The 27545-nt window shown below is 39.2% G+C and overlaps 1 protein-coding gene across 2 annotated transcripts in view; it reads left to right on the top strand.

The window, feature by feature from the left end:
- epha4b (eph receptor A4b) overlaps positions 1 to 27545 on the top strand; it is a 361017-nt gene that overhangs the window by 234028 nt on the left and 99444 nt on the right. For both annotated transcript variants that reach the window (XM_073040810.1, XM_073040809.1), the window contains 3 exons: positions 251 to 363; positions 2887 to 3049; positions 4580 to 4688. In XM_073040810.1, the coding sequence (XP_072896911.1) occupies positions 251 to 363; positions 2887 to 3049; positions 4580 to 4688 (385 nt within the window). The remainder of the gene's footprint in view (positions 1 to 250; positions 364 to 2886; positions 3050 to 4579; positions 4689 to 27545) is intronic.

Genomic DNA, 27545 nt, shown 5'->3' with positions numbered 1-27545 from the left:
CTTTTTAGAGACCGCTTTACTGAGCGTAATCTGACATAAAGCACTGTACAAGCTAACAAAAAAATGACCTGATGAATCTTGTGTATTCTTGGTATATTTGCAAGGTGGATCAGGGCATTGACTTGATTTATGTAAAGTAGAATAAATATTCTTTCATGTTTGATTGACTGGGTTGCAACCATATTGTGTCTTGAAGTTGTTACTGTGAAGTGCCTCACTTTACTAACTTTTTATTTTATCCATGTTCAAGTAAACGTGATTGTGAAGGAGAGGAGAAGCAAGGATAGCATCACCCTTGCTTGGCAAGGTCCAGACCGTGCCAATGGTGTCATTGTGGAGTATGAGATTATCTACTATGAGAAGGTGAGTAAGGAAATGTGCATGAACCTTTACATTTAGAATTTGGTTCACAACTTGGCAGCGCAGTTGCACATCTAGTAGAGCTGTTGCCTTGCAGTTCCAGAGACTTGCTTCAACCCTAACCTCCAATACACTCTATATGGAGTGTGCATCATCTTCTGTAACCACAGGGATTTCCCTGGTGGGCTCATCCCAAATCCCAAAGTCACGCACGGGTCACAATAGATTTTGTTTTGTGCGTAGGAAAAATCTGAGAAATGAATAAAATGGGAGTAATTTAAATGAGTTCCTGATAAATGTTGTGGACTGTAATTCCTTGATTGTGGCAAAATGTACTGCAGCACCTGGGACAGCACTGAACAGTCCTAATACTGTGCTATAAGAAGGAATCTGAGCATCCCCAAGAACCTAATTGCTGGTTGTATTGGCACAAGGGGTCATTATATGTCCTTGCTTCCCAACCCAGCAATTCTAGCAAGAACTAGAAATTGCCAAGTATCATCAATGAAGGAAAATAAAAACAGAAATTAGATAAAGTATGATGGACTTTATCTCCTGCTTGTTGCTGCTACTAATCATTGTTAGTGAATCCTCACTTTCTTTGGCTGGATAACTTAGTATCGGCTTCAGGTAGGTAAGGTTCTTAGCTCCTTGTTGAAAAATACAGGGCTCTCATTTGGTACACCTTCATTAGTCTCATTGAAATCTGTCCCACATGCATGACTTACCTCCTGCAATATTTTTGACATTTAAAGTGTATGACTGTTTCAGGTAATCCACACCTGTACTGTCTCTTCCTACACACATCCAGCAGTCTTCCTCTCCATTCCTTCACCTCCTGCATCTGGTTCCACCTGCATTTATCATCTCATCTCAAGCAGGTTGCACCTGCCACATCTATTAACCTCTATTTTCTACCCTCGCTTCAACACCCCACCTTCATACTGCTATACACTGGCAGTTCTTCATTCTCCCCTCAGTTCTGATGCAGTGTCTCCATCCAAGATGTCAGCTTACACCTTTTGCCTCCATGGATTTCTTTTAGCAATCTGTTTTCTGTCCACTATTCAGTACCTCACTTATTTTAGAACATAGGGGCACAGTCAGCTGATGGAAAGCTGGCATGGAATCCGAGCAGTCCAACTCTCCCGTTTGTTTCCTGGGAACCTATTGTCTCATGCATGGATATCAATTCCACCCTGAGTTTCCTCCCACTCTCCTACAGAATGGATAATTTACAGTAGGCAATTAATCTACCATCCAGCATACCCTTTGGCTTTTGGGAGGAAACCTAACCTGCCTCAGGAAGAAATGTCCAAACTGCGCACAGTATAAGAGCTAAACGGACAGCAGTGTGATCCAGCACATCCAACACCATTGCTTACTCCCTCCACATGTATCAGTCCCCTTGTTGTGATGTCTACTTCCTTAGGATTGTGCAGAGATTTCACAAACTTCTATAGATGTGTAGTGGGGAGCGTATTGACTGGAAACATCAATGTCATTGTACATAAAATCCTACAGAAGTAGTGGATTCAGCCCAGTACATCACAGATAAAACCCTCCCAACCATTGAGTACATCTACATGAAACACTGTCGTAGGAGAGCAACATCCATCATCAGAGATCCCCACCACCCAGACCATGTTCTTTTCTCATTGTTGCCATCAGGTATAAGCTACAAGAGTCTCAGGACTCGCACCACCAGGTTCAGGAACTATGCCATGGCCATCAGGAATAAAAGGGAATAAGTGCACTCACTTGTCCCATCATTGAAATGTTCCCACAATCAAATATCTCACTTTAAGAACTCTTTATGCCATGTTGTCATTATTTATTGCTATTTATTTATATTTGCATGTGCACAGTTTGTTGTTCACTGCACTCTGGGTGATCTTTTATTGATCGTGTTATAGTTACTTTTCTATAGATTAGCTGAGTATGCACACAGGAAAATGAATCTCAGGGTTGCATATGTACTTTGAAAATAAAATTTACCTTGAAGGTGAAACTACAGACATACAATGTATTTAGTACCTGCTCAGCAATCTACTTATTACACATATTTTTGCATATACATTTCTGTCATTAGTAACCGAACAAAGATCATTGAAAAGTAACTTTGAGGAATATCCTATATTTAAATCAAAGCTTTGGATTTGTTGGCCCAGTCAGCAGGAGCCATCAGTCCAGCAGCCAGGTTTACTGTAACATACATCTTTTCACACTATAAATTGGGTGTTGTAATTGGCCTATTTGGGTTAAGTCAAGGAGTAGAGTGAATGCTCTGTCCTTTTATCAATAGATGTATGATGGAGAGAAAACCATTTTATTGAGAAGTGCAAGTATGTGGTATGGCATTAGTTGAATGTAAATCAGCAGAAGCTTGATCTCATGTTGGCTACTGACTTTGTTATCCATTTTTTGCATGAAATTTAACACATGTCTGGAATTGCACACTGTTATCTGAGCTGGTCCTTCTTAGCATCATTAAGAAATGACTGTTTTGTTTATTTATCATAACAGAATCAAAGGGACCAAAACTACACTGTTTTAAAGACTAAATCTAACAGCATGACAGTTGATGGACTAAAACCAGGGACAACATACGTGTTCCGGGTCAGAGCTCACACCAGCGGAGGACATGGGACGTATGGCGGTGAAATTGAGCTGGAGACCAGTCAAGAAGGTAAGCAGAGGGAAGCCTACTTTGGAAGAAGCTTCTTTGAAGGAGACCTCTTGGAATATAACACACAAATGAATCTATTGCCACCATTGGCCAAAATGGTGATACTTTTGAGGGGACTCAAAAGTAACACAATATTTAGTTAGAACGGCAATTGATATCTTTTAGGTCGCCAGAGGTGAAAATATTATGAGGAGGCTTCTCTTTTCCTGAACATGGGTGCACTCGAAAATCTGCTGGGATATCAGGCAGCAGAGAGCGAATGAGACTCCTCGCTGTTTTTGGGCTGATTCCACCCCATAATAAGGTGCAACTTGGGTAGTAGTGAGTTGACAGTTGTCCCCTGTATAAAGTAAGTTCATGTTTAACTATTTGGAAGCATATTAAGTTTGCCTCACAAAGTGTAGAATAACCCATTTGATGTGAAATTCAGGATTTGCTGTCAAAGCCATCATTTATTACTTACCCCGATTTGCTGTCTCAAGTGCTGATGAGCTGCCACCTTGAACCACTGCAGTTTCTGTAGTCAGCAGAGTCCCAAAATCACCCTTTGAGTTTAGTGCGCTTCGGGGATTGAATTATACTACAGTGCTTTAACCTAAAACTTGTCACCAGGAATGGTACTTTTAAAAGAAAATAAGCTTCACTTAACATACAGGCAGCAGAAACATCTTTAACTAGGTAAGGAATTACCTGAAACATTGAATGGACATCCTGAGAGTCTACTGAAACAGTGAAATGTTTGTTTCCAGACAACATGTGGGGCTGCCTATGGTAAAGGGATAATGATAGTCACTTCTATGCATTGTTTTTTTACTTTCAGCTGGTCGGAACCATTATTTGTTCAAGCAGTGAAAGCAGCATTATTCCTGAAGATGGTGTTATTTTTTCATCACAATAACTTTGAGATAACATAGCCAAAAAAAGACTGAGGTTTATAAGTATTCAGTAAATCCAGACTCATTATTAAAGCTTTCACTGGTCATTTCCTTCCACTTAATGCTACTTTTGACCTAATAGTTATGGAGTTAATCAAAGACTGCCAATCAAATGTATTTAACAAAGTGATCTGTGACTTGGAAAGAATGAATAATACATGCATGTGCGCAATTATGAATGAAACTCCATGGAGAGTTTGTTGCATAAACTTAAAATTTTATTAGGTTTGGTTGTAACAATGGGAGATTAAATTTTTTTTCAACTTGAACCCAAGAAAGCAGCTTTTATAATTTATATTTTGAGGAACGAGAAGTTATTCTTCTGATATGGTATATATGAGTTACAGAGTATGTGTATTTTATTTTTATTTATACAAAAAATAAAATGTTTTGAGTTGTTCTTGGTAGTATTAGAACATAAGGAACAGTTCAGTTTTTCTTTTGCATTTTGTACTTGGACTCGTCAGTAAGTTCATATTATTTGAAACCAGGTGGATATATTTCAAACCTATTGTATTTTTATTATACCTGTAATACTCTTATTTTAGTGAACATAGCATAAAACAAACAGCTTTTGTTTCTCTTTTGTTTTCAGATATGCTTGCTATTGGTGATCCAAACCAACCCACCATCATGGCTGTCTCTGTCGCTGGTGGGATAGTCCTCCTGATATTCCTTGTTACTTGCTTTGTTGTTAGTGGAAGGTAAAGTAATTTCCTGCTCAATCTATTATTCAGTTGTCCAGTGCTGTTGAAAAGTTAGAAATATTAATTGTCCCTCAAACTACGCTCAATTGTTATGGCCAGTTAGTGTTAGTAATATGGTGGGACATAATTTGTGGATTGAAACAACACTATGAAAGGAATTATCTTGGGGTGTATATTACTCGACAAATACCAAGTGCACACCATTTGGGTCAAAATAAAAAGAGGGAGTTGTTAAGGTGCATAGAATCATAAGACAGCTGTTTTATGAATTGGAAAAAAGACCAAATATGATCAAGGCAAGACTGAGCTGAGCAAAGGTCATGAGTTTAAGAGATTTTCAACCAGCTCTGGAGTGAACAACTTTTTTATTCTTAAAGCTGCTACCATGCCAACAAAGAACATTTAAAGACAAATCTTATCCTGTGGTGATGAGATGAGGTGGGCAAGAGGGTGATATCCACTAACAAATAGATGCGAAAAATGGCATTCAGGCATGTTTCTCCTGTGGTCTGTGTTTAGTCATCGTGGAACTTCATACAACTAAATTCTTGAAGAAAAGTTACAAAATCTTCCGAACATCTGGATGGATTGTGCAGAACTTCATCTCAGTTGTATTCTTTCAATGATTCCAGCATCAGCAGCGTGAACTAGAACTTCCACAGTGCTTCTATTGTGGTGGTGCCATCTAACACGATGAGAATATGCAAACTGATAATCTGCTTGCAGACATTTTTTTCTGGAGGCATTCCTTTCAAAATAGTTACTTTACTGCAACTTAATATTTTTAAAAATTGTTCTCTATTATAAAACAATGTCAAAACTTCACCCTACCTCATGGTTGAATCAAAAGTTTGCACAGCTAGGTTTGAGCTTAAGTGTGTTCAAGAAATATGCAACATTTATATGTGACTTTCAAAGAGTAATTGCTGCTTTTTCCAATTTTTAGTTTAATTCTTCTAATAAGTTATTTTTAGATGTTCTTTTCTTTATCATTTTGCATGTAAATTGAAACCAACAGTTGGTGTTCCTCCAGTAAACTTGACAATGGCAAATATCTTTGGTGTAGACAGTTTATTGAATGAAGTTGACTTAATTTAATGACTTAAGAAAGAACGCATCTGCCATAGATTAAATGCAGCAAAGATTTCCTACTCTGGTTCAAAGGATGGTGAGTTTACTCTGTGAGGAGGGATCAGACAGAGTTTAGAAGAATGAGAGGTCACCTCCACACAAAAAAAACTTACAAAATTCTTAAAGGGCTTGATAGAGTCGTTGCAGGAATGATACTTTTTTTACTGGTTGAGCATAAGATGGGAAAGAATTACTTTAATGAGAGGATTGTAAAGCTTTAGAATTATCTCTTTATGAAGTTGGCACTGAGGGAGATGGAGCCTGATCTTGGTGAATGGTAATGCAGGCTTAAAGGCCCAGGTGACCATCTCCTGCAAGATTGCTATGATTCTTAAAGTATTTCAGAAAGAGTTGCAAAAAGGTGCAGCATACGGGAAGGCTAGGTTCTAAAGGGTGAGCAACCAGAAGTCCTTATACATATTGGCACCAGTGAAATAGCTAGGAAAAGCGAGGAGGTCCTGAAGAGAGAATTTAGGGAGCTAGGTTGAAAACTGAAAAGCAGGACCGCTAGGGTAGTAATTTCCAGATTGCTGCCTATGATACACACCAGTGAGGGTAAGAATAGGATGATTTGGCAGATTAATGTATGGCTGAGAAACCAGTGCAAGGGACAGTGTTTCAGATTTCTGGATCATTGAGATCTCTTCTGAGGATGGTATTACCTGTACAAAAGGTACAGTTACACCTGAACCCAAGGAAGACCAATATCCTTACAGGGATGTTTGCTAGAGCTGTTGTGGAGAGTTTAAACTAATTTGGCAAAGAGATAGGAACCAGCATGATAGGGCTGTTGGTTCACCAGCAGAGGCAGTGTGCAGTGAGACTGCCAGGAAATACAGGCAGATGATGGGGTAGTCAGTGGGATGAGTTGCAGTATAAAAGGGACAAAATCAAAAAAAGGTGATGAACATGGACTAAAGGTGTTGCATTTGAATGTATGCGGTATACGGAATTAGGTAGATTATTTTGCAGTGCAATTAGATATTGCCAGGTATGACACTGTAGGCATTACTGTGTCATGGCTGAAAGATTATAGCTGGAAGCTGAGCATTCAAAGATGTGCATTGTATCAAAAAGACAAGCAGGAAGGCAGAGGGCTGGCATGGTTCTGTTGCTTAAAAATTGAAATTAAGTCCTTAGAAAAAGGTGACATAGAATCGGATGGTGTAGAATCCTTGTGGATATTGTTAAGAAACTGAAAGGATAAGAAGACCCTGATGGGAGTTTTATATATTTAGTAGGCAGGTTGCAGGCTAGAAATTATTATGAGAGATAGAAAAGGCATGTCAAAAGGGCAATGTTATAATTTTGATGGGGGATTTTAATATGCTGATAAATTGAGAAAATCAGGTTGGGGCTGGGCCAGAAGAGGGAAAATTCGTAGAATGCCTACAAGATGGCTCTTTAGAGCAGCTTGTGGTTGAACTCATTTGGAGATTAGCTATTCTAGATTGGGTGTTGATTAATGAATCAGATTCGATTGGGAGCCTAGGATAAAGGAATCCTAAAGAGGCAGTGATCATGACATGATATGATTCATCCTGCAATTTGAGAGGGAGAAGCTAAAGTCAGGTGTATCAGTATCACAATGGAGTAAAGGGAATTACAGACTTATGAGAAAGGAGCTGGCCAAAGTTGGTTGGAAGGGGACACTAGCAGGGATGATAGCAAAGCAGTAACGGCTGGAGCTTCTGGGTACAATTCAGAAGGTGCAGGATATATTCATCCCAAAGAAGTAGTATTCTAAAGGCAGGATGACACAACCATGGCTGACAAGGAAATCAAACCCAACATAAAAGCAAAAGTGAGGGCATAGAATAGATCAAAACTTAGTGGGAAGTTAGAGGATTGGGAAAATTAAAACCTAACAGAAGGCAACTAAAAAAAAAACATTAATGGGACAAAGAATAAAGTATGAAGGTACACTAGCCAGTAGTATCAAAGAGGATACCAAAAGTATTTTTTTGGATATATAAAGAGTAAAAGAGATCCAAGAGTAGATATTGGACTGCTGGAAAAAAGATGCTGGAGAGGTTGTAATGGGGGACAAGGAAATGGAGGATAAACTTACTAAATATTTTGTACCAGATTTCACTATGGAAAACAGTAGCAGTAGCCAGAAGTTTGGGAGTACCAGGAGTCAGAGTGACTGCAGTTGTTGTCACTAGGGAGAAGATACAGTACTTGGGAAAATGAAAGGTCTGAAGGTATTGTAGATAAGTCACCTGCACCAGATGAACTACACCCAGGGTTCTGAAAGAGGTAGCTGAAGAGATTGTGAAGGCATTAGTAATGATCTTTCAAGAATCAATAAATTCTGGTATGGTTCTGAGCCTGTTAAAATTGTGAATATCGCTCCACTCTTCAAGAATGGGGAAAGACAGAAGAAAGGAAATTTTAGGCCAGTTAGCTTGAGCTCGGTGGCTGGGACAAAGTTGTCGTTGATTATTAAGGATGTGGCTTCAGGGTACCAGGAAGCACCTGATAACTAGGCCATAGTCAGCATCATTCCCTTAAGGGAAAATCTTGCCTCACAAATTTGTCGGGATTATCTGAGGAGATAACAGACAGAATAGACAAAAGAGAATTTGTGGATCTACTTGGATTTTCAGAAGGCCTTAGACAAACTGCCGCTCTTGAAGCTGCTTAAGAAAATAAGAGCCTATGGTATTATGGGAAAGATACTAGCATGGATAGAGCAATGGCTGATAGGCAGGAGGCACAGAGTGGGAATATAGCCTTTTCTGATCGGCTGCTGGTGAATAGTGGTGTTCTGCATGGATCAGTGTTGGGACTGCTTCTTTTTACGTTGTATGTCAATAATTTGAATGATGCAATGAATGGCTTTGTGGCAAAGTCTGTGGACAATACCAAGATAGGTGGAGGTCAGGTAGTATTGAGGAAGCAGGGAGGCTACAGAAGGACTTAGACAAATTATGAGAATGGGTAATGTAGCAGGCAGAATGCAGTGTCAAGAAGTATATGGTCATGCACTTTGGTAGAAGGAATAAAAGCATAGACCATTTTCTAAACTAGCAGAAAATTTAAAAATCTGAGGTACAAAGGGTTTGAGAGTCCTCGTGCAGGATTCCCTGGTTTAATTTGCAGGTTGAGTCAGTGGTGAGGAAGGCAAATGCAATGTTAGCATTCATTTCAAGATGACTAGAATATAAAAACAAGGATGAAATATTGAGCTTTATAAGAAACTGGCAAGGCCTCACTTGGAGAATTGTGAGCAGTTTTGGGCCACTTATCTAAAAGATGTGCTGACATTGGAGAGGGTTCAGAGGAGGTTCATCCCATATTCTCCAGGGTAACTATATCATCATACTATCAATCATTCTGGCAATTCTATTCTGCACCCTATTTGAAGCCTTCAGATCTTTTCTTGTGATATCCAGCAGTGATCACAATAGAGAGTGAAGCAATACAACACAGGAACAGGCCTACAATGCCAATTAAACTTATCCATCTGCCAGTTTCAGCTAAACTAGTGATTTACAAAGGGTTAAATGTAACTTTCTTGTTCTTGTACCAAAGCTTCTGATCATAAAGCCAAGAATTTTGTATTCTTTTATCCGCTTTCTAAATCTGCCCTGTCATCTTGAATGATCTATACATAAGACTGATTAACTCTGTACTGAAGCAGAGAAATTGTAAGCTGTTTAGTCTCTCCAGCCTGCTCTGCCATTCATTATAGTCGTGGCTGATCATTAAAAGTTCAGTCCCCTGTTTCTACTTTCAGCCTTGACCTCTTGAGCCCCCTTGTTGGTATATCTTCCTCTATGCTGTATGTACTTAATCTGTTTCATTATACTATGTACCCTCCAGATCTTTATATTCTTCTACAGGTTGCCCACCTGCATCTAGTGCCTTTTCTCTTTCCACCTGCAAATATACAACACTTTGCATTATTCTCTATTAAATTTAATCTGCACCTTCCACCAACCTGTTGTCAATTACTGCCCTCCTTGGATTTCACTACATTTCTCAATTTTGTTGGAAAATTACAGAAGCAAATATTAGTGCCTCAAACACACCTTCAAATCATCAGCATAAATTATGAGAAACAGTCATTCCCGGTGTTGGTCCCTGTGGTATCCATTGTACACTTCACTCCTTTCAAAAAAATTTCTGTTGATCTGTTTGTCATACATTTCAATTTTTTTTCATAACTCCCTTTGTCCTTTAGTGATCAATGGCAAGCTTATTACACAGGTCTTCAGTAAATGCGATTAACTCCACATCAAAACATTTTCCTTTTTTTTCTATTTTAGTAAATTAATTTTTCCTCCAGGATGTGGACAGCACAGGCAAGCCCAGCATTTGCCATTCATATTTGCACAGGGTGGTTTGCTATTTCAATAGTCGCTTAAGAGAAAACCACACTGGTGTCGGTCTGGAGTTACATATGTATGGCATATCATCTCCCCCGAGGACAATTAATGAACCAAATAGGTTTTAACCACAATCTGTCATCATCGTTTCTTAAAATTCTAGCTGATTAACTGAATTTAAATTCCTCAGTTACCATGGTTGAATTGAACTTACATTAGCCGTCCTGTAACTTAACTACTGCACTACTATCATATCCATGAATACAGCCAGCGATTACTACTTCAACAAAATCTACCAAGTGAATTTTATACAGTTTTCCTTTAACAAATTCTCACTGGTTTTGCCTAACCTTCTCGAGTCCAAATGATTATTTACCTTTAATTATAATTTCTAAACATCTTTAACTATCTTTCTAAACATTCCCCCATTACTAAGGTTAAGTTAATTAGCTTGCAACTTTTGGGTTTGAACCCACACATTCTTTTAAATAAACGTTTGGCATTTGTAATTTTCCAGACTTCAAGCACCATACTTAATGTTCTGGATGTTTGAAAGATTATGGCCAGAACCTCTACAGTTTCCTTCTGCCTTTCTCTCAGCAACCTACGTTACCTCCACATTATCCATTTTAAATGCAGATTACACTTCCAGAAACTTGTCTCCCAGTTCTTAGCCCATCCAGTACCTCAAGCTGCAGTTTCTTTCACTGAGAATCCAGTATTAGCATCTTCATTGGTGCAGTTTGGTGTAAAGCACCTCTGCAGTACTCCAGCCATGTCCTCTGCTGCAAGAGTAGATTTCCTTTCTGCTCCATCACAAGCCCTACTTCCCGCCTTCCACTCACATCACTCTTTATAGGACTGTAGAAAAAATTTTTGGATTCTCTTTAATATTTTCCCCATTCTTTAAACATATCCCCTCTTTGTCTTTTCCATATTGTGATATGTCTTCTTAATCAGTACTGCCTTTTCAGCATCTTTTGTATCGAGGAATACTTGTAAGTCAGTCCTGTTCTTTTGCCACTTTCAATTAGGTCTTCATTATTGCTGCAACATCGTAACCCCAAGTGGCTAATTGCAGCTACAGCTCACTAACCTAGCTTAATCCATGCACAGCAAACTGCCTTCCACCTTCTGGTTTTTGTGGAGTTGGAGCTGATCTGTTTTAGCCACCTCTCTCCTTCTCACTGCTACTTCCCAGAACCCACTTCCACCACCAAAATACCTCATGAGCATATCCCATGACTCAAAACACAACTCCTGTATAAGGGGGAATAATTTGAATATGTGCGATCATCCACAGTACAGAACCATCCATCCTCTCTGCTTGTCCGAGCACCTTTGATATCTAAAGCCCCCTCAGCTGCACCAACTCTGCAGCCAAGTATTTGTTTTTACTCTGGGCATCTATATTCACTGGCACGTAACAAAAGGAGTAATCCATTTGTTTAGTACAGTATTGTTATGTCCTCAATATCCTCCACGTGCATCGGCAGCCTACAGAATACTCCAGGTTGTATTCTGCAACCTGTGCTGCTTGTGAATGTGAACCAAGTAAATTCTGTCATGACCAGTCCACAGCAATGCCACTCTACCTTTCTATCGTTGTGATATTTCGTCTTAATCAGCGTTGCCTCCTGCAGTACAACAAGAGATCCACAGATACCATCGATTAAGTCAATAAAATGCAAGGTCCTGCTCATAATTTTCCTAACCCTTAATATTTACACACAATAACTTATTTTTGCTCCCTCCATCAATGGTATCTGTTCAGCATCCCCACTTTTCCTCGTGGCAGTTCCAAATGTTCTGCAGTTAGCATTCAGGAGGATAACATGTCATCCTGCAGTCATGTCTATGACTACAAATACATATCGGTTCCTCTTAATCTATCTGGTTGGGATTCCCATAAGCCAGTAGGGATGTTGCCCTTTTTCAGGGGTGCTTTAAGTATATCCTTGAATCTTGTCTTTTGCCGACCGATGGAGACGAGTGAGTTCCTGGGAGTGCAGTTAGGTCCAAGACTAGGGTATCATGGGTAGCTCAGCTGTATGGCGAACTCATCAGAGGGGAAAAAGAAGTCAGACTATCAAGAGCTCAGACCCCATTTAAAGCTGGTAGTTTAATTGACAGCAGTTCTCCCCACCCCAGTGTATAATTCTGGGACATGGACTACCTTCAGCAAGTATCTCAAAGCTGTTATACCAGCACAGTTTCTTAAAATAATCCTCCAGATCCATTGGCAGGATGAGCAAACTACTTATATTTAGCTTAATTACATCAAGTCAGCTCTGAAGGACGGGCAACAACACGCACATGAAGGAACACAGAACAACTCTCTTCCCCTCTCCCCCACCACCGTATATCCCTGAGCCGCCTATTTGTACTCTGATCTTGTCTCTGATAGTTTTAGAGAAACTGTCTTAGAGAAACTTAATGGCTAAGCAATCAAATATTGCTTAGCCGTTAAATTGCTCAGGGGATTCTCTGAAACACCGGTATTTTCTTTTCCTGCCTTTCTTGTAATCACTCACTTCCACCCTGAGCTATGTGCTAACCATAATCCTGATACAGGTGACAGACTTCAGTTATATATTAAAAAAACATTCCAGTTAATACAGTAATTTAAAAGATTCCAATAATGAATACAAGACATAGGAACAGAATCAGGCCACTCAGCCCATCAAGAGTGCTTTGCCATTCAATCATGGCTGATTTAATATCCCTCTCAACCCGATTTTCCTGCCTTCTCCCCATAACCTTTGATGCCCCGACTAACCAAGAACCTATCAATCTCTGCTTTAAATATACTCAATGACTTGCCCTTACGGCTGTCCATGACAATGAATTCTACAGGGGCACAATTGAGAGCATCCTGATTACCTGGTATGGTACCTCCTTTAGTCGCATGATTCTGTAGAGAGTGGTGTGGACAGCAAAACGCATCTGTAGTTGTGAACTTCCCATGATTCAGGACATTTATAAAGGCAGGTGTGAAAAAGGGCCCAAAGGATCAATGAGGACCCGAGTGACCCCAACCACAAACTGTTCCAGCTGCTACCATCCGGGAAACTGTACCGCAGCATAAAAGCCAGGACCAACAGCCTCCGGGACAGCTTCTTCACCAGGCCATCAGACTGATTAACTCATGCTGAATCAATTGTATTTCTATGTTATATTGACTGTCCTGTTGTACATACTATCTATTATAAATTACTATAAATTGCACATTGCACATTTAGATGGAGACGTAACGTAAAGATTTTTACTCATGTATGTGAAGGATGTAAGAAATAAAGTCAATTCAGTTCAGTTCCACAGATTTGCCATCCTCTGGCTAAAGAAATCCCTTCTCATTTCTGTTCTAAATAGATATCCCTCTATTCTGAGGCTGTGCCCTCTGATCCTACACTTAACTATTACAGTAAACACCCTCTCCACATCTACTCGGTCTAGGGCTTTCAATATTCAATAGGTTTCAATTACATTCTCCCCCCAACCCCATCTTATTCCAAACTCTAGCGAGTGAAGGCCCGGAGCCATCAACACTCCTCATACATGAACACTTTCATTCCTGGAATCATCCTCGTGAAGTTCCTCTGAGCCTTTTCCAATGCCAGCACATCTTTTCTTAGATAAGGGGCCCAAAACTGCTCACAATACTCAAAGCCTGGTTTGGCCAATGTCTTATAAGGCCTCAGCATCATATCTTTGCTCTTGAATTCTAGTTATCTCAAAGTGAATGCTAACATTGCATTAGCCTTCCTTGCTACAAACTCAAATTGAAAGTTAACCTTTTTGGAATCATGCACAAGGACTTTGCACCTCCAATTTTTGGTCTACACTTTTATTCCTTCTACCAAAGTGCATGACAGTACACTTCCCTACATGATATTCCATCTGCCACTTCTTTGCCACTCTTTCAATTTAATTCCATCTGCAGACTCCTTGCTTCCTCAACACTACCTGCTCCTCCTCCAAACTTTGTATTCTCCACAAATGTGGATACAAAGCCATCAATCCAAATCATGAAAACAAGTGGTCCCAATACCGCCCTCTGCGGAACACAACTTGTCACCAGTAGCCAAACAAATTAGGCTCCCAATATTCCAACTCTTTTCCTCCTGCCAGTCAACCAATCTTTTCTGTAATACCATATCTTGTTAAGCAGCTTCATGTGTAGCAACTTGTCAAAGGTCTTCTGAAAGTCAAAGTAAACAACATCCACTGACTCCTTTGTGTTTCCTGCCTGTTATTTCCGCAAATAATTCCAACAGATTTATCAAGCAAGATGGTCCCTCGGAAATCATTAAGGAAACCATGCTGACTTAGGCCTACTTTATCATGTACCCCTAAAGCTCATCCTTAGTAATGGACCCCAACATTTTCCCAACTACTGAACCATTATATAGACTAATTAGCCTATAATTTCCTTTCTTCTGCCTTCCTACCTTCTTAAAGAGTAGAGTGACGTTTGCAATTTTCCAGTCTACCTGAACCATTCCAGAATCTAGTGATCTTGAAACATTATTACTAATGCCTCCACAATCTTTTTAGCTATATCTTTCAGAACCATATGGTGTGGTCCACCTGGTCCAGGTGCTTTATCTACCTTCACACCTTTCAGCTTCCTAAGCATCTTCTCCTTAGTAATGGCAACTACACTGACTTGACACTCTCGGATTTCTGGTCTTCCATAATGAACACTGACACAAAATACATAAGTTAGTGCACTATTTCTTTGTCCTCCATTACTGCCCCTCTGGTGTCATTTTCCAGTGCTCCAATATCCACTCTCTTTTCCTTTTTATATATCTGAAAAAGCTTTTGGTATCCTCTTCGATATTTTTGGCTAGCCTACCTTCATCGTTACTCTCTTTATTGTTTTTAGTTGCTTTCTGTAAGTTTTTAAAATCATTCCAATCTTCTAACTGCCCACTAAGTTTTGCTATATTGTCTGCTCTCTTGTTTGTTTTTATATTACCTTTGATGTAAACTTGGCATTTTTCTCATCACAATAATTTAGATTTTTTTTTCCTGATGTATGTTAATAGGCCATGAATAAAACTTGCAATTTCATTCTGAATTTTCTGTTTTTTTCAATTGTAGTTTTCCTGTGAATTCTACTTCATCCAGAGGCCTTAATACTATTTAATATTGCAAAGTCCGTTCACTTGATAGTTTTCATAAGATACTTCCATAACTTCAGGAAAAAAAATAAAACAAGTAAATTTTTTTTCTAAATCTACATCTGTTCTCGTTCCATTCTTAAGAATTACAATAAATATTTTTTATTTAAGTCAATCATCTTGAACATAAATCAAAGTGTTTAAAATATTAAATAGATAACTTTCAAAAAGCTAAGTCTTTTCAAATTATGTATCAAAATAGGAAAAATACTAGATGAGTTAGAGTATCTCCACCAGGATTGCAGTGGATCAAGAAAGGATTTACTCACACTTTCAAAAAGCCCTTGCAGAAGGACAATTACAGCTGGTCTTGCCGCTAACACCCAAATCCTGAATAAATAGATATGTTTTTTAAATCAACAAATCTTCTCTGTGCAAATGCAAGTGCCTCAACTCCTCCCAAGTACAAGTTTGCAGATTTGACTTTGTGATTTCAAGCTTGAACTGAATCAAAGGTTCATTCCTTTCCTTGGATGGGAAGGGCAAGACTGCATTATTATTATCGTTCTTTCCCTAATGCAAGGAGGAATCTTTCTTTTTGTTGGCCAGTTTTCAAAACAGCCAGTTCCATAATTGCTGAAGTAGAAAGATCAAAACTATCCTGTCAGTGCAATGAGAGGTGGGCAGCAAATCTGACCTTGGCAAGGTGCCCTTGTTACAATGGGAGATAGAAAAGGCATGTAAACAGGACAATGTTACAATAGTCATGGGGGATTTCAATGTAGAGGTAGGTTGTGAAAGTGGATTGGTACTGGATCCCAGGAAAGGGCATTTGTAGAATACCTACAAGAATTTTTTTTTTTTTTTTAGAGCAGCTTATGATTGAGTCCACTAGGGGAAAGCCAATTCACAATCAGGTATTGTGTATTGAACCAGATTTGAATAGAGAGCATAAGGTAAAGGAACCCTTAGAGCAGGGGTGTCAAACTCATTTTAGGTCACGGGCCAGATTGAGCAAAATGCAGCTTCATGCGGGCCGGATCAGTCGGACGCGTGCGAACGCAGCTTTCGTTGCCTCCGTTTTTTCAGCCTGCTCTCATGTGTCTCAGTCTCTGCTATAACTACAAAGTGTTTCACTTTACAAATTCCGTTTCTTATGAAGAAGACTGCCGAATAAACACTAAAAACCCTGAAAACCTGGTACGTGAATAAACTCAGCATTAGCCATATCATACGCCATAGGCGCTTCGATTACTGGGGCCAGCTTTAATAGTAATTAGATATTATCTCGTGGGCCAAAGATAATTCCACCGCGGGCCTTGAGTTTGACATATATGCCTTAGAGGGACAGTATTCATAATATGATAGAATCTGCACTATAGTTTAAGAGGGAGAAGATGAGGTCAGATGTATCAGTATTACAGCAGAGTAAAGGGAATCACAGAGGTATGAAAGAGGAGCATGCCATAGTTGGTTGGAAGGGGACACTTACAGGGATAATGACAGAATTTCAATAGCTGGAGTTTCTGGGGCAATTCAGAAGGCATAAAATAGATACATCCCAAAGATGAAGAAGTATTCTAAAGGTTGGGTGAGGCAACCATGACTGATAAGGAAATAAAAACACAACATATACGGAAAAGAGATGGCATATAATATAACAAAAATTAGTTGGAAGTTAGAGGACTGGGAAGCTTTCAAAAACCAAGAGAAGCCAACAAAATTGATGGTGCATGAAGAGGAAAGATGAAATGAGGGGAAGCCAGCCAGAAATATTAAAGGGAATACCAAAAGTTTTTTTGGATATATTAAGAGTAAAATAAGAGGTGAGAGTGGATATCAAATCACTGGAAGATTATGCTGGAAATGCAGTAATGGGGACAAAGAAATGCCATTTGAAATTTTGTGTCAGTCTTCACTGTGGACAACAGTAAGAGTATGCCCAAATTTTGAGAGTTGTCAGGGAGGGGAGTATAGTTGCTCTTTCTAAGGAGAGGCTATTGGGAAGTTGAAAGGTCTGAAAGTAGTTAAGTCACATGGACCAAATGGACTACATCCCAGCATTCTGAAAGAGGTAGCTGAAGAAGTTGTGGAGGCATTAGTAGTGATCTTTCAAAAACCACTAGATTCTGGAATAGGTCTGGAGGACTGGAAAATTGCAACTGCTACTCCATTCTTTAAGGAGGGAGGGAGGCAGAAGAAAGGAAATTATACTCCAGTTAGCCTGACTTCAGTAGTGGGGAAAATGTTGGAGCCCATTATTAAGGATTAGGTTTCAGGGCACTTGGAGGGACATGATGATGGTTTCCTTCAGGAGAAATCTTGCCTGACAAACCTTTTGGAATTCTTTGATGGTTGTGTTGAAGAAGCAGGGAGACTGTAGAGAACTTAGATTAGGAGAAGTGGAGATGAAATGTAGTGTAGGGAAATGTATGGTTATGAACTTTGGTAAAAGAAATAAAGGGATAGACTATTTTCTAAATGGGGAGAAATTTCAAAAATCAGATGTGCAGATGGATTTGAGGGTCCTTGTGCAGGATTCCCTGAAGGTTAACTTGCAGGTTGAGTCAGTGGTAAGGCAAACAAATGTAATGTTAGCATTCATTTCAAGACGATTAGAATGTAGGAACAAGAATTTAATGCTGCGGCTTTATAAAGGATTGGTCAAATGGCACTTGGAGTATTGTGGGCAGTTTTGGGCCTTTAAGTAAAACAGGATGTGCTGGCATTGGGGAGGGCCTGGAGAAGGTTAACGAGAATGAAAGGTTTAACGTATGAGGAGTGTTGATGTCTGAATGATGTAATTCTGTAAATCTGCTCTTGCGTCGTATGGTCTTTACCCACAGTGCTATCGTGTGAACATAGTAACTGAAGCCATTCCCTCCGAGATAGAATAATGACCCATTTAAGGAACCAGAATGTTTGAGTAATTAGTGCAATTGGCTTACAAAATTTTGAAAGGAATTTAAGTTGTGGATGTGTGCTTAGAAAATGAGGTAGATCACCAGGCTGACGCACTGTCCTTCACGAACTGGGTTTAAGTAACACTGGTTAGAGCTGCGTTAAAAGTGGCTTCTCCCTGTGACAACATGGAATTCCAGTGGCACTTCTGCTCCCTTTCCACATTTACCGGGTCTACCAGGCAGACTGGTGGGTTAATTGATCAAGGTACATTGCCCTTGTGCAGTGGCTAGTAGAACTGATAGGAGTTTGGGAAAAATAGGCTGCAGGGAAAATTAGTGGGGAATGGAAATACCCTGAGTGGGCATAGATTCAAAGCGTTTACTGAAAGGGTTGATACTCAGAATGTTATTCCGCCATCCTGCTGGAGAGCTGGTAAATGGAACATTACGAAAGCTCCAAAGGACTAAGGTGCTGGATGTGCAGAATTAAGGCTCATCAATAAAACGGCGTGAAGAAAGTTCAAGTTTAAGTTTAATTGTCATTAAACCATACGTAGGGTGGTGGGAGGATGGGGTGAGAACAGACATTAGTGAAATGGAAAAGATGCAGTTAAGAGCAGCATTGATACTGGAGGAAGGGAAGCCCCTTTCTTTGAAAAAGGAGGACTTCTCCTTCGTTCAGGAGGAGGACAGATGTGGCGGAGACGGAGGAATTGAGACAAGGGGTTGGCATTTTTACATGTAACAGGGTGAGAAAAGGGATAGTACAGGGAGCTGTGAGAATCCATGGGTTTCCTGCCCATCTGGCTTTGCCTAACCCCTTCCCCAGCTTTTCATTTTTGCATCTTCCTCCTTACTTTCCAGTCCTGAAGAGGGATATTGGCTTGAAATGTCAGCTGTTCATTCATTTCCATAGATGATGCCTGACCTGCTGAGTTCCTTCAGCACTTTGTTGCTTTGAAAAATACTTCTTTTGAAAGCAAATATAATCCAGAATATCCTCCCCTTTGCCAGGTAAGCATGATACCTCATTTGGACAATACAGGGATCATTATTTTATGGAGAGGATAATGAGTCCTTCTTGAAAGTTTAATGTTTGAAATAAAAGGGATGTCAGACATGTTACAGACTTGTGGTTTACTTCAACCCCTTTTCTCCAAGTTTGTTTCTCCAAGCAAACTTAACAACCAGACACGATTTGTCTAAATTCTACCCTCTGTATTCAATTATTATTCTTCAATTTTATTCATCTAATCATAATCAGGAACAGATGATGGAACCTCCTCCCCATTCAGATGAAATCTCAACCTTTTATTTCCTCCTCCAGCTTACTGATGAAGTGAAAAAGGTATCTTATTCTCCACATTTCCTATCACTGTTCATATACCAGTCTGACATCAAAGCAGCCTGGAACACATTATTATCGCTCTGAATTGCTATCATCCCTACTTACTTTAAAAGTATTTAGTTGAAGCCATTTTTATTGAAGATCCCTGATCACAAGAGTGTTTCAAATTGGAAACTGAAAGGGTAATTTTACACTTTAGTTGGTAGAAGAAAAGTGTAAGTCTTTCTTGGCCCATGAATAATTAGTGTCATGTGCAGTTATGTCTCACTTTGAACTATCTGTATCTTGGAAATGAGTTTAATTTGAAGAATTAGACTGACAAATTTCAGACCATCATAGATACATCTTCATTACCCTTTCTGCTGTAAAGTGCATTGCATTTCAGAATGTCCAACAATAATGTATACTTCATCTATAGATGAATAGAAAAAATGTGCTATTCTATTGATTGGGGTTTCATGATATTTCAAGTTTTCAAAGACAGTTGACTGACACAAGTAACTAATTAGAGATGAAACATGCTTCAAATCCTGGTGCTGTAGCTGAAATGCTACAGCAGTCAATCAAGCTGCAAGATATGTTTATTGATCAGCACATTACCAAATAATCAGAACTCCATATAACAAGTTAGGTATTGCTGGATTTAAAAGGAGACTTGAGTCATCCTTAATGCCCTACTTCATTAGCGTCAGAGGAGGTATACAGAATTCAGAGTGGAATATGAAGAGTTTAAAAAAGATAATTAAATACTTCTGGACAGGTGCCAGATGTGGAAGGTACTAATCAGCCTCTAAGGAAAGCCATGACACCTTTGTAAATCACATATTATTATGGATAGATTTTAAAAGTTGTCACTGCAGGTGTGTAGCTGTACCATCATTGTGCTGCTTCTTTTTCCCACCTAGAGTTAGTCAAATTTATTGTGGCCTGTCAGTGTCCTTGATCATAAATGTGAAAAATACATAATATGCTGCTCATTTACCAGCATGACATTACTATACTCTGACTTATTAATGGATTTGTGTAACTCTGTAGATTAGAGGGCATTGAAATGAATTAACAGCTGTTATTGGGAACTGGAATAGGAGCTTTCCCTAACCACAGCAGAGCAAGAATGCATAATAACACTGTGTGTGTGTGTGTTTGTGTGTGTGTGTGTGTGTGTGTGTGTGTGTGTGTGTGTGTGTGTGTGTGTGTGTGTGTGTGTGTGTGTGTGAAATTCCAATTTTAACCAAACAGCAAGGCAATGACAGTGAGTCACTGTCAAACTGAAACCAATCCAAACCAGCTTAGCTCCCCATTGTAAGATTTTCAGACTTTATACCCACCAAGATTTAGAAATATATAGAAAAAAGTTGAAGACAAAGGTGAATTGAGGGGGAAAGATGAGGCTTGCATCAAAATAAAAGTGAAACTAAATCGCCAGCACTTCCAATAACCTATATATAAAAAAGATACTCTCTAATTTATCCAAGACTTAATGTTTCTTTATATTGTAGCTTCACTCATGTATAACGGATAGTTTGCAGGATGCATTTATGGAGATTGCAAGTCTTAGCTTAGCAATATTAGTGTAGTTTTCTGTAATTTACTCTGGAGGAGAAAATCAGTAAGGATTCTTACTCCTAATTGTTATACATTGACCCCTAATGAGGTAGCTTAGTATCAGGTTCAAATAGCATTATGACCTTCATGCCTGGATAGCTTACAAAATTTGAAGCCACATTTACCACTTGGAGCAAGTCCTTGCAGACACAGTTAATGCCTCAAGATAAAAGAGTATCTGAACAACCCTTCAATTTTGTCTCAGTTTCCAGTGGGGAAAGCAGGAAATCTCAATCAATGAGATAGATTGCTGACATAGATTTCAGTAATACGGGAAATCAACAATCAATCCTTCACTGCATCCCCTGCTGTCATTTCTCTATTGTTACCGTGCATATTTGGAAAAAACCTGCTTTTTAAACTTTCATCATAAATTGCAGCTGCTTGTTTATTTGATGCCTGCCATGATTATCACAATCTGGTAATGGCAATATCTATTTATATTTTTGCTCCTTCGCATACTACTCATTCATTGTAGAAGCAACGCGTGTGAAACTGTTCAGATTGGACCAATTCTGACCATATGCAAGTTAATCCAGTCAACTGCTATTCCATTTAATTCTTGAGACTGAAATTAGCCTGTTTTACAGTGTTTAAAATCTTGCAAGCAGTTTTCATTAAAACATTGTTACTTAAGTGACAACATTCATAGAAATACTCTAGAGCATTTGTGATGAGCATAATAATATGTACCAGGATTTTTTTGTTAACATGAATATCACACTAATTGTCAATGTTAACTTCATAATAATTCAATAGGTATTAATGGATGACATGTACTTCAATGTTAATGTGTAAACTCTAGTAATTATATGCAAAATCCAGGATTCTGGGATGAGTAATCTTTCTACTTATCTTCTTGCTCTTCATCTCCAGGACTCTTCCCATTTAGTGAAAGGCAGCAACTGAGTCTCTCTGAAATGAAAAGATTAATTCCTTCCTATCTTAGCTAAAATAGTGTTTTTCATCATTTTACTATGGGAAATAGCTGTGTACATACTTCAAATTAGAAATCAACTCATCTGAAACTGACCCAGCTTTCATTTGGAGTTTGGGGATAAAAACAAACTGTGCTGTATTCTAATTTTATTCATTTCTAATTTGTACATGTAGTGCACCTAATATTGTGCCCATTTGCAATGGCTTAAGGCCTTTTCAATAAACCAATAAGTCTGATGAGAACATGGACATAGTTTTGTGAATATTTGTGATAGAGCATGAAATTCCCTTTTTGGAGGATTCTTCAGGACAAGGGAACCTCCACTCATACCAGGGTTTTCCATGATATTAGTTCCTCTAATCTTTTAATGTGGTACTCATGGTAACCAAAGGGAAATTGCCAATAGATGTTAGACTGGCAATGTAATTAGAGGAATCCCCTGGAAATATCATTGATGCTTTCTCCTATTGTGTCTGTCGTATACACTTTACCTCTGAATCTTGTTGCACATTGAAGGTGATTTTAGATTTAATCCAAAAAAAGTGCTTTTTGAATTGTGCAAGCTTTCTCTACTTATGCTGACATAGCATTAGCTTGCCTCCAAGCAACAGGTTTGATTTAATATAGATAACATACCAATCACAGCCCAAAGGGGGCATTTAACATGTCCCTTTAACAGCTGTCTAGCTGTAAATACGGCACTCACTCCTGGTTTGGCTATTTGTTGCTTCCTTGATTTTATTTTGACAAGCAATGTCCCATCTAGTCCTTTTACAGTATGGGAGTCTCAGTCAATAAGTGGAAAGTTCAAAATCACCTACTAGCTTATGCTTCTTGCAACAGTCTGCAATCTCTGTACAACTTTGTTCCTCTAGACCCCGCAGACTGTTGGATGATCTACAATATACCCTCATTAATGTGGTCATACCTTTCTTATTCCTCAGTTCCACCCATAAAACCTCACTTGACGAGTACTCCAGTATGTTCTAATTGAGCACTACCGTGATATTTTCCCTGACTAGTGATGCCACACCTCCCTATTTAATCCCTCCCACTCTATCTTGTCAAAACAATGGAACTCCAGAATATTGAGCCGCCAGTCCTGCCCTTCCTGCAATCAAGTCTCACTAATGATTACAATATCATAATTCCATCTGTTGATCCATGCCCAGAGTTAATCTGCCTTTCCTACAATACTGCTTACATTGAAATAAACTTTTCTGTGGCCTCACTAGCATGTGACATGGGTAGCAATTCTGAGATCACAACCCTGGAGATCATTTCATTTAACTTAGCACCCAACTCCCTGACCTCACTTTGCAGAACTCTGTCACTCTTCCTACCTTTGTCATTGGTACATGTATAGACCATGACCACTAGCTGTACACCCTTCTACTTAAAAATGCTGAGGACTCTGTCAGAGTTGTCCCAGACCCTGGCACCCAGGAGGCAAAATATGATCCGAGAATCTTGTTCTCATCCACAAAGCCTCCTTTATATTTCCCCTATCACCCAGCTCACCTCTTCCACACTCTTCCCTTCTGAGCCACAGAGCTTTAACTTTCCTCTGTTAAGTCATTCCTTCCTCTTCAAGTGGTATATCTGTTATTGAGGGCGATGGCCACAGGCATATTCTGCACTGGCTGTTTAACTCCTTTCACCCTTCTGACTGACATCCAGTTTCCTGTGGCCTGTGTCCTGGATGTAACTACCTCTCTATATTGTCCTATCTATCACCCCTCAGCCTGCTCGAATGATCCGGAATTCATTCAGTTCCAGCTCGAACTCCTTGATGTGGAGTGTTAGAAGCTGCAGCTGGATTCATTTCTTGTAGGTGAAGTCGTTAGGAACACTGGAGGTCTCTGTGCCTTTTCACATCCTGCAAGAGGAGCATTCAACTATCTTGCCCGGCATCCCTACTGTACTAACTGTGCAAATATAAAGAAGGAAACAATAAATTGAAAAAGATCTTCCTACAGCTGTTTGTCTTCTCTCACTCAAGCCCTTCATGCTGAAGCCTTGAAGAGCTAAAGCCTCGTCCTCACTCTAACACTGTCCACTCCAAAAAATGCTGCTTTGCTTGCTCCTGCCTTATTTTTATTTGCCCTTGCTAATGAATCCCGATTTCTAATTGGCCACTGTTCACAGTAGCATGTGGCACAGGTAGCTATCCTGAGATTGTCTTCTTCCTTCTAAGTCCTGTAGTGGTTGGAACATGAACTGTAGTTACAATGATAGGACAACCTGAAAGACAAGGATATGCAGACCTATAGAGATGAGCAAGGCAGAAGAACTAACTGGATAGCTTATCAGAGAGATTAAAATGAGGTCCTCCTCTGTTCTGTAACCATTAAAAAATAATTTGGGATCAAATCTCATTTGGCCTTAACACAATTCATAATGGTGATGATAAAAATTAATCAAGATTTCTCAAATTTTAATTTAGTTGCTGGAATATATCATTAATATCCCAAGATGGAATAAGCACATGTACCAAGTAGCTCAAAATAGGCAAGTTCCTGCAAAGTTTTTAAATTGGCATTTAAGCAAGCTGGAGGATAATTGGAGTTCATGTTCACAGTTCTTTTTGTAATTAGCAGGCAGATATTTTATTCAAAATCAGGTGCCTCCTGTACCTAATAAAGTGGCCACTGAGTGTATATTTGGGGTCTTCTACTGGTGTAGCCCATCCACCTCAAGGTTCAATGTGTTGTCCATTCAGGGATGCAGTTCTGTTCACCACTGTTGAAACGCATGGTTACTTAAGATACCGTCAAATTGAATCAGTCTGACCGTTCTGTTGTAACCTCTATCATTAACGAGGTGTTTTTGCCCACAGAACTGCTGCTCACTGAATGTACTTTGTTCTTTGCACCATTCTCTATAAACTCCAGAGACTTGTGTGTGAATATCCCAGGAGATCAGCAAATTCTGAGATACTCCAACCATCCTATCTGGCACCAAGCATCATTCCACGGTCAAAATCACTTAGCATTTCTTCCCCATTCTGATGTTTTCTCTGAGCTACAACTGAGCCCCTTGACCATGTCTGCCTGTTTTTAGGCATTGTGTTGCTGCCACGTGATTGGCTGATTAGCTATTCATATCAATGTACAGGTGCACCTAATGAAATGGCCACCGAGTGCAAATAAGTACCGTAATCCTCTATTTTTAACATGCATGAAATAGCTGTGAAAATGTGATTTGTAGTGGAATTTATTGTACTGCATTTTGAAAGACAAATTACTGACCTTCAAAGAGAAGGATATCAGTTTAAGTCAACCAGATCAACTACATTAGCTGCTGAGATCAATACAACACAATCGTATTAGTCTCCAGTGTTACCTAATCTTAGATTAATATAGTAGATTTGGTTGATTACATACATGTAGCTTGCCAACTTTATTAGAATTAGGATTATTGATTGTAATAATATTGACGGTAAATCTTATGTGCTGCTGCCTATTACCACATGTTTTACAGTTGGAAAACTGCAAACAATGGTTTGAATGGAGCAATAAAATTCAAATTAGTATTTTTTTAAATTTCATGCCATTCACCTACTTAGATTTCCCACAGTGCTCTTCAATCTCTTAAGTACTTTCAAAGCGTACCTACCAGTTAATGTCGAGAAACACAGGAACAGTTCGCACACAATGTTTTTCCTCTGACAGGTCCAATAAATTGCTTTGGGTGCTGGTTGATAGACAAGTGTAGGTCAAGGCACTTTAAACTCCCTGCAAAACGTCAGGTTTACATTTCATTGAAAAGTGCCTTACTATTTGATCATTAAGGATGTATTTCCCTTTAAATGATAATGGAAAATTATTGGATGTACCTTTTGCTGTCCATAAATGTAAGAGGCCAGGTTGTACTTGACCCTGCAACTCGCGCTAACCGCTTCCCCATGCTCAATTCAGGTCTGTGCTCCTCTGCCCCAAAACCAGTGGGATCCTATGCACTGGAGGCTATCTTGCTGCAGCCCCTTAACTGTAAAACAGAAAGACAGATGTTCCTACATTAGATTCTATGTTGCAGAGTTCAGATGAGGAAGTAAACAATGTGCAGAACATTGTAAGGTAGATAGGTGAGGGTTCCTTCATCCCAATCTCATTAACACAACTTTCAACACCTTTTCTAAGGTTCCATAATTTAGCTGTAATACATGTCCGCACATACCATTTATACACATGAATGTGAAGGTTGGATCTGCAATACTTTATGGTTTTCTGTAGTTCACAGCAATGGAATTTAACTGATGCTCTCAGGCAATATATTGAAGTAAATGCAGAGCAACAAGACAGGTTAAAACCATCCCATGTTGTTGCATCAACCAATACAATGGTTATTGCCAAGATTGCAACACCGATTATCAGGTTGTAATAAAAAAGGTATGAAATTTAAATGTTTGCACACTTGTTGGTTTAGAAGCTACTGAGTGCATATAACTGAATGGAATAGCAACTGTTCAAGCCTTACTGTCGGGAGTTTAAAGTTCAGTAGATTATAATGATTTAAGATGTCAATAATCTGCACTGAAGCCCAACACAAACCTGAGGAACTAACACCTCATCTTCCATGTTGCAACCTTCTGGGCCTGACATCAAATTCCCCATTTGTAAGTAACTTGCTCTTTCTTCCTGTCATCGGAGATGCCTGTTTCTGCCAGTCATCCATCTGTAATGTTACACTAAATCTTTTTTTCCCTCTCCATTAGGAGAGAGAGCCCTGCTGGGCATGTCCCATTGACCTTTGGTCAGCCACACATAACATGAATGAAGAAACATAGCTGCCTCCAAGTGCCACATTGACCTTTTTGGTCTCACCATATTAGAGATTTTAATTTTGTCCTTTCCATCATTCCCTAACCTTCTCCGAGTATTGAAAAGGTTTCTGACCCGAAATGTTGACTCAGTTTCTCTTTCCAAATGTGCTGCCAGGCCAGCTGAAATTTTCCAGCATTTTATGTTTTTATTTCACATTTTAACGCCTGCAGTTGTTTTCTTTTCATGATTATTATTTTCTGGAATGTGTTTGTTAATGCACTGTACAAAAGAAACTCAAACTAGAAAACCATCAAATTTATTCATCAAGTGCATTAATAAAACTTGCTATTAGGAATGTGAATTAAATTTAAAAATCTTTGGTGGTATGTTTACAATGTGTAGATTAAATTGCAAAATAGTTAGTCCAACCTCATGCTGATTCTACTCCTCTGCTAACTTTTCCACTCCGTCTACCTAATATACCCAACTTTTCCATTGAAGGAAGTGAAAGATATAGAGGAGAAAGTGCTTGCTGTCCAGAAGCAAATTAGGGTGGATAAATCCTCAGGCATGACAAAGTGTTCCCTCAGAACTTGTGGGAGGCTAGTGCAGGAATTGCCAGGGTATTAAAGGCCAGTGAGCCTGACATCAGTAATGGGAAGTTAATGAAAAATATTCTAAGGGACCGGATAGAT

This window comes from Hemitrygon akajei, chromosome 3 (assembly GCF_048418815.1).
Source record: "Hemitrygon akajei chromosome 3, sHemAka1.3, whole genome shotgun sequence".
NCBI lineage: Eukaryota > Metazoa > Chordata > Chondrichthyes > Myliobatiformes > Dasyatidae > Hemitrygon > Hemitrygon akajei.
The sequence above is the reverse complement of the archived record's forward strand: the minus strand, read 5'-3'. Positions and strand labels throughout refer to the sequence as shown.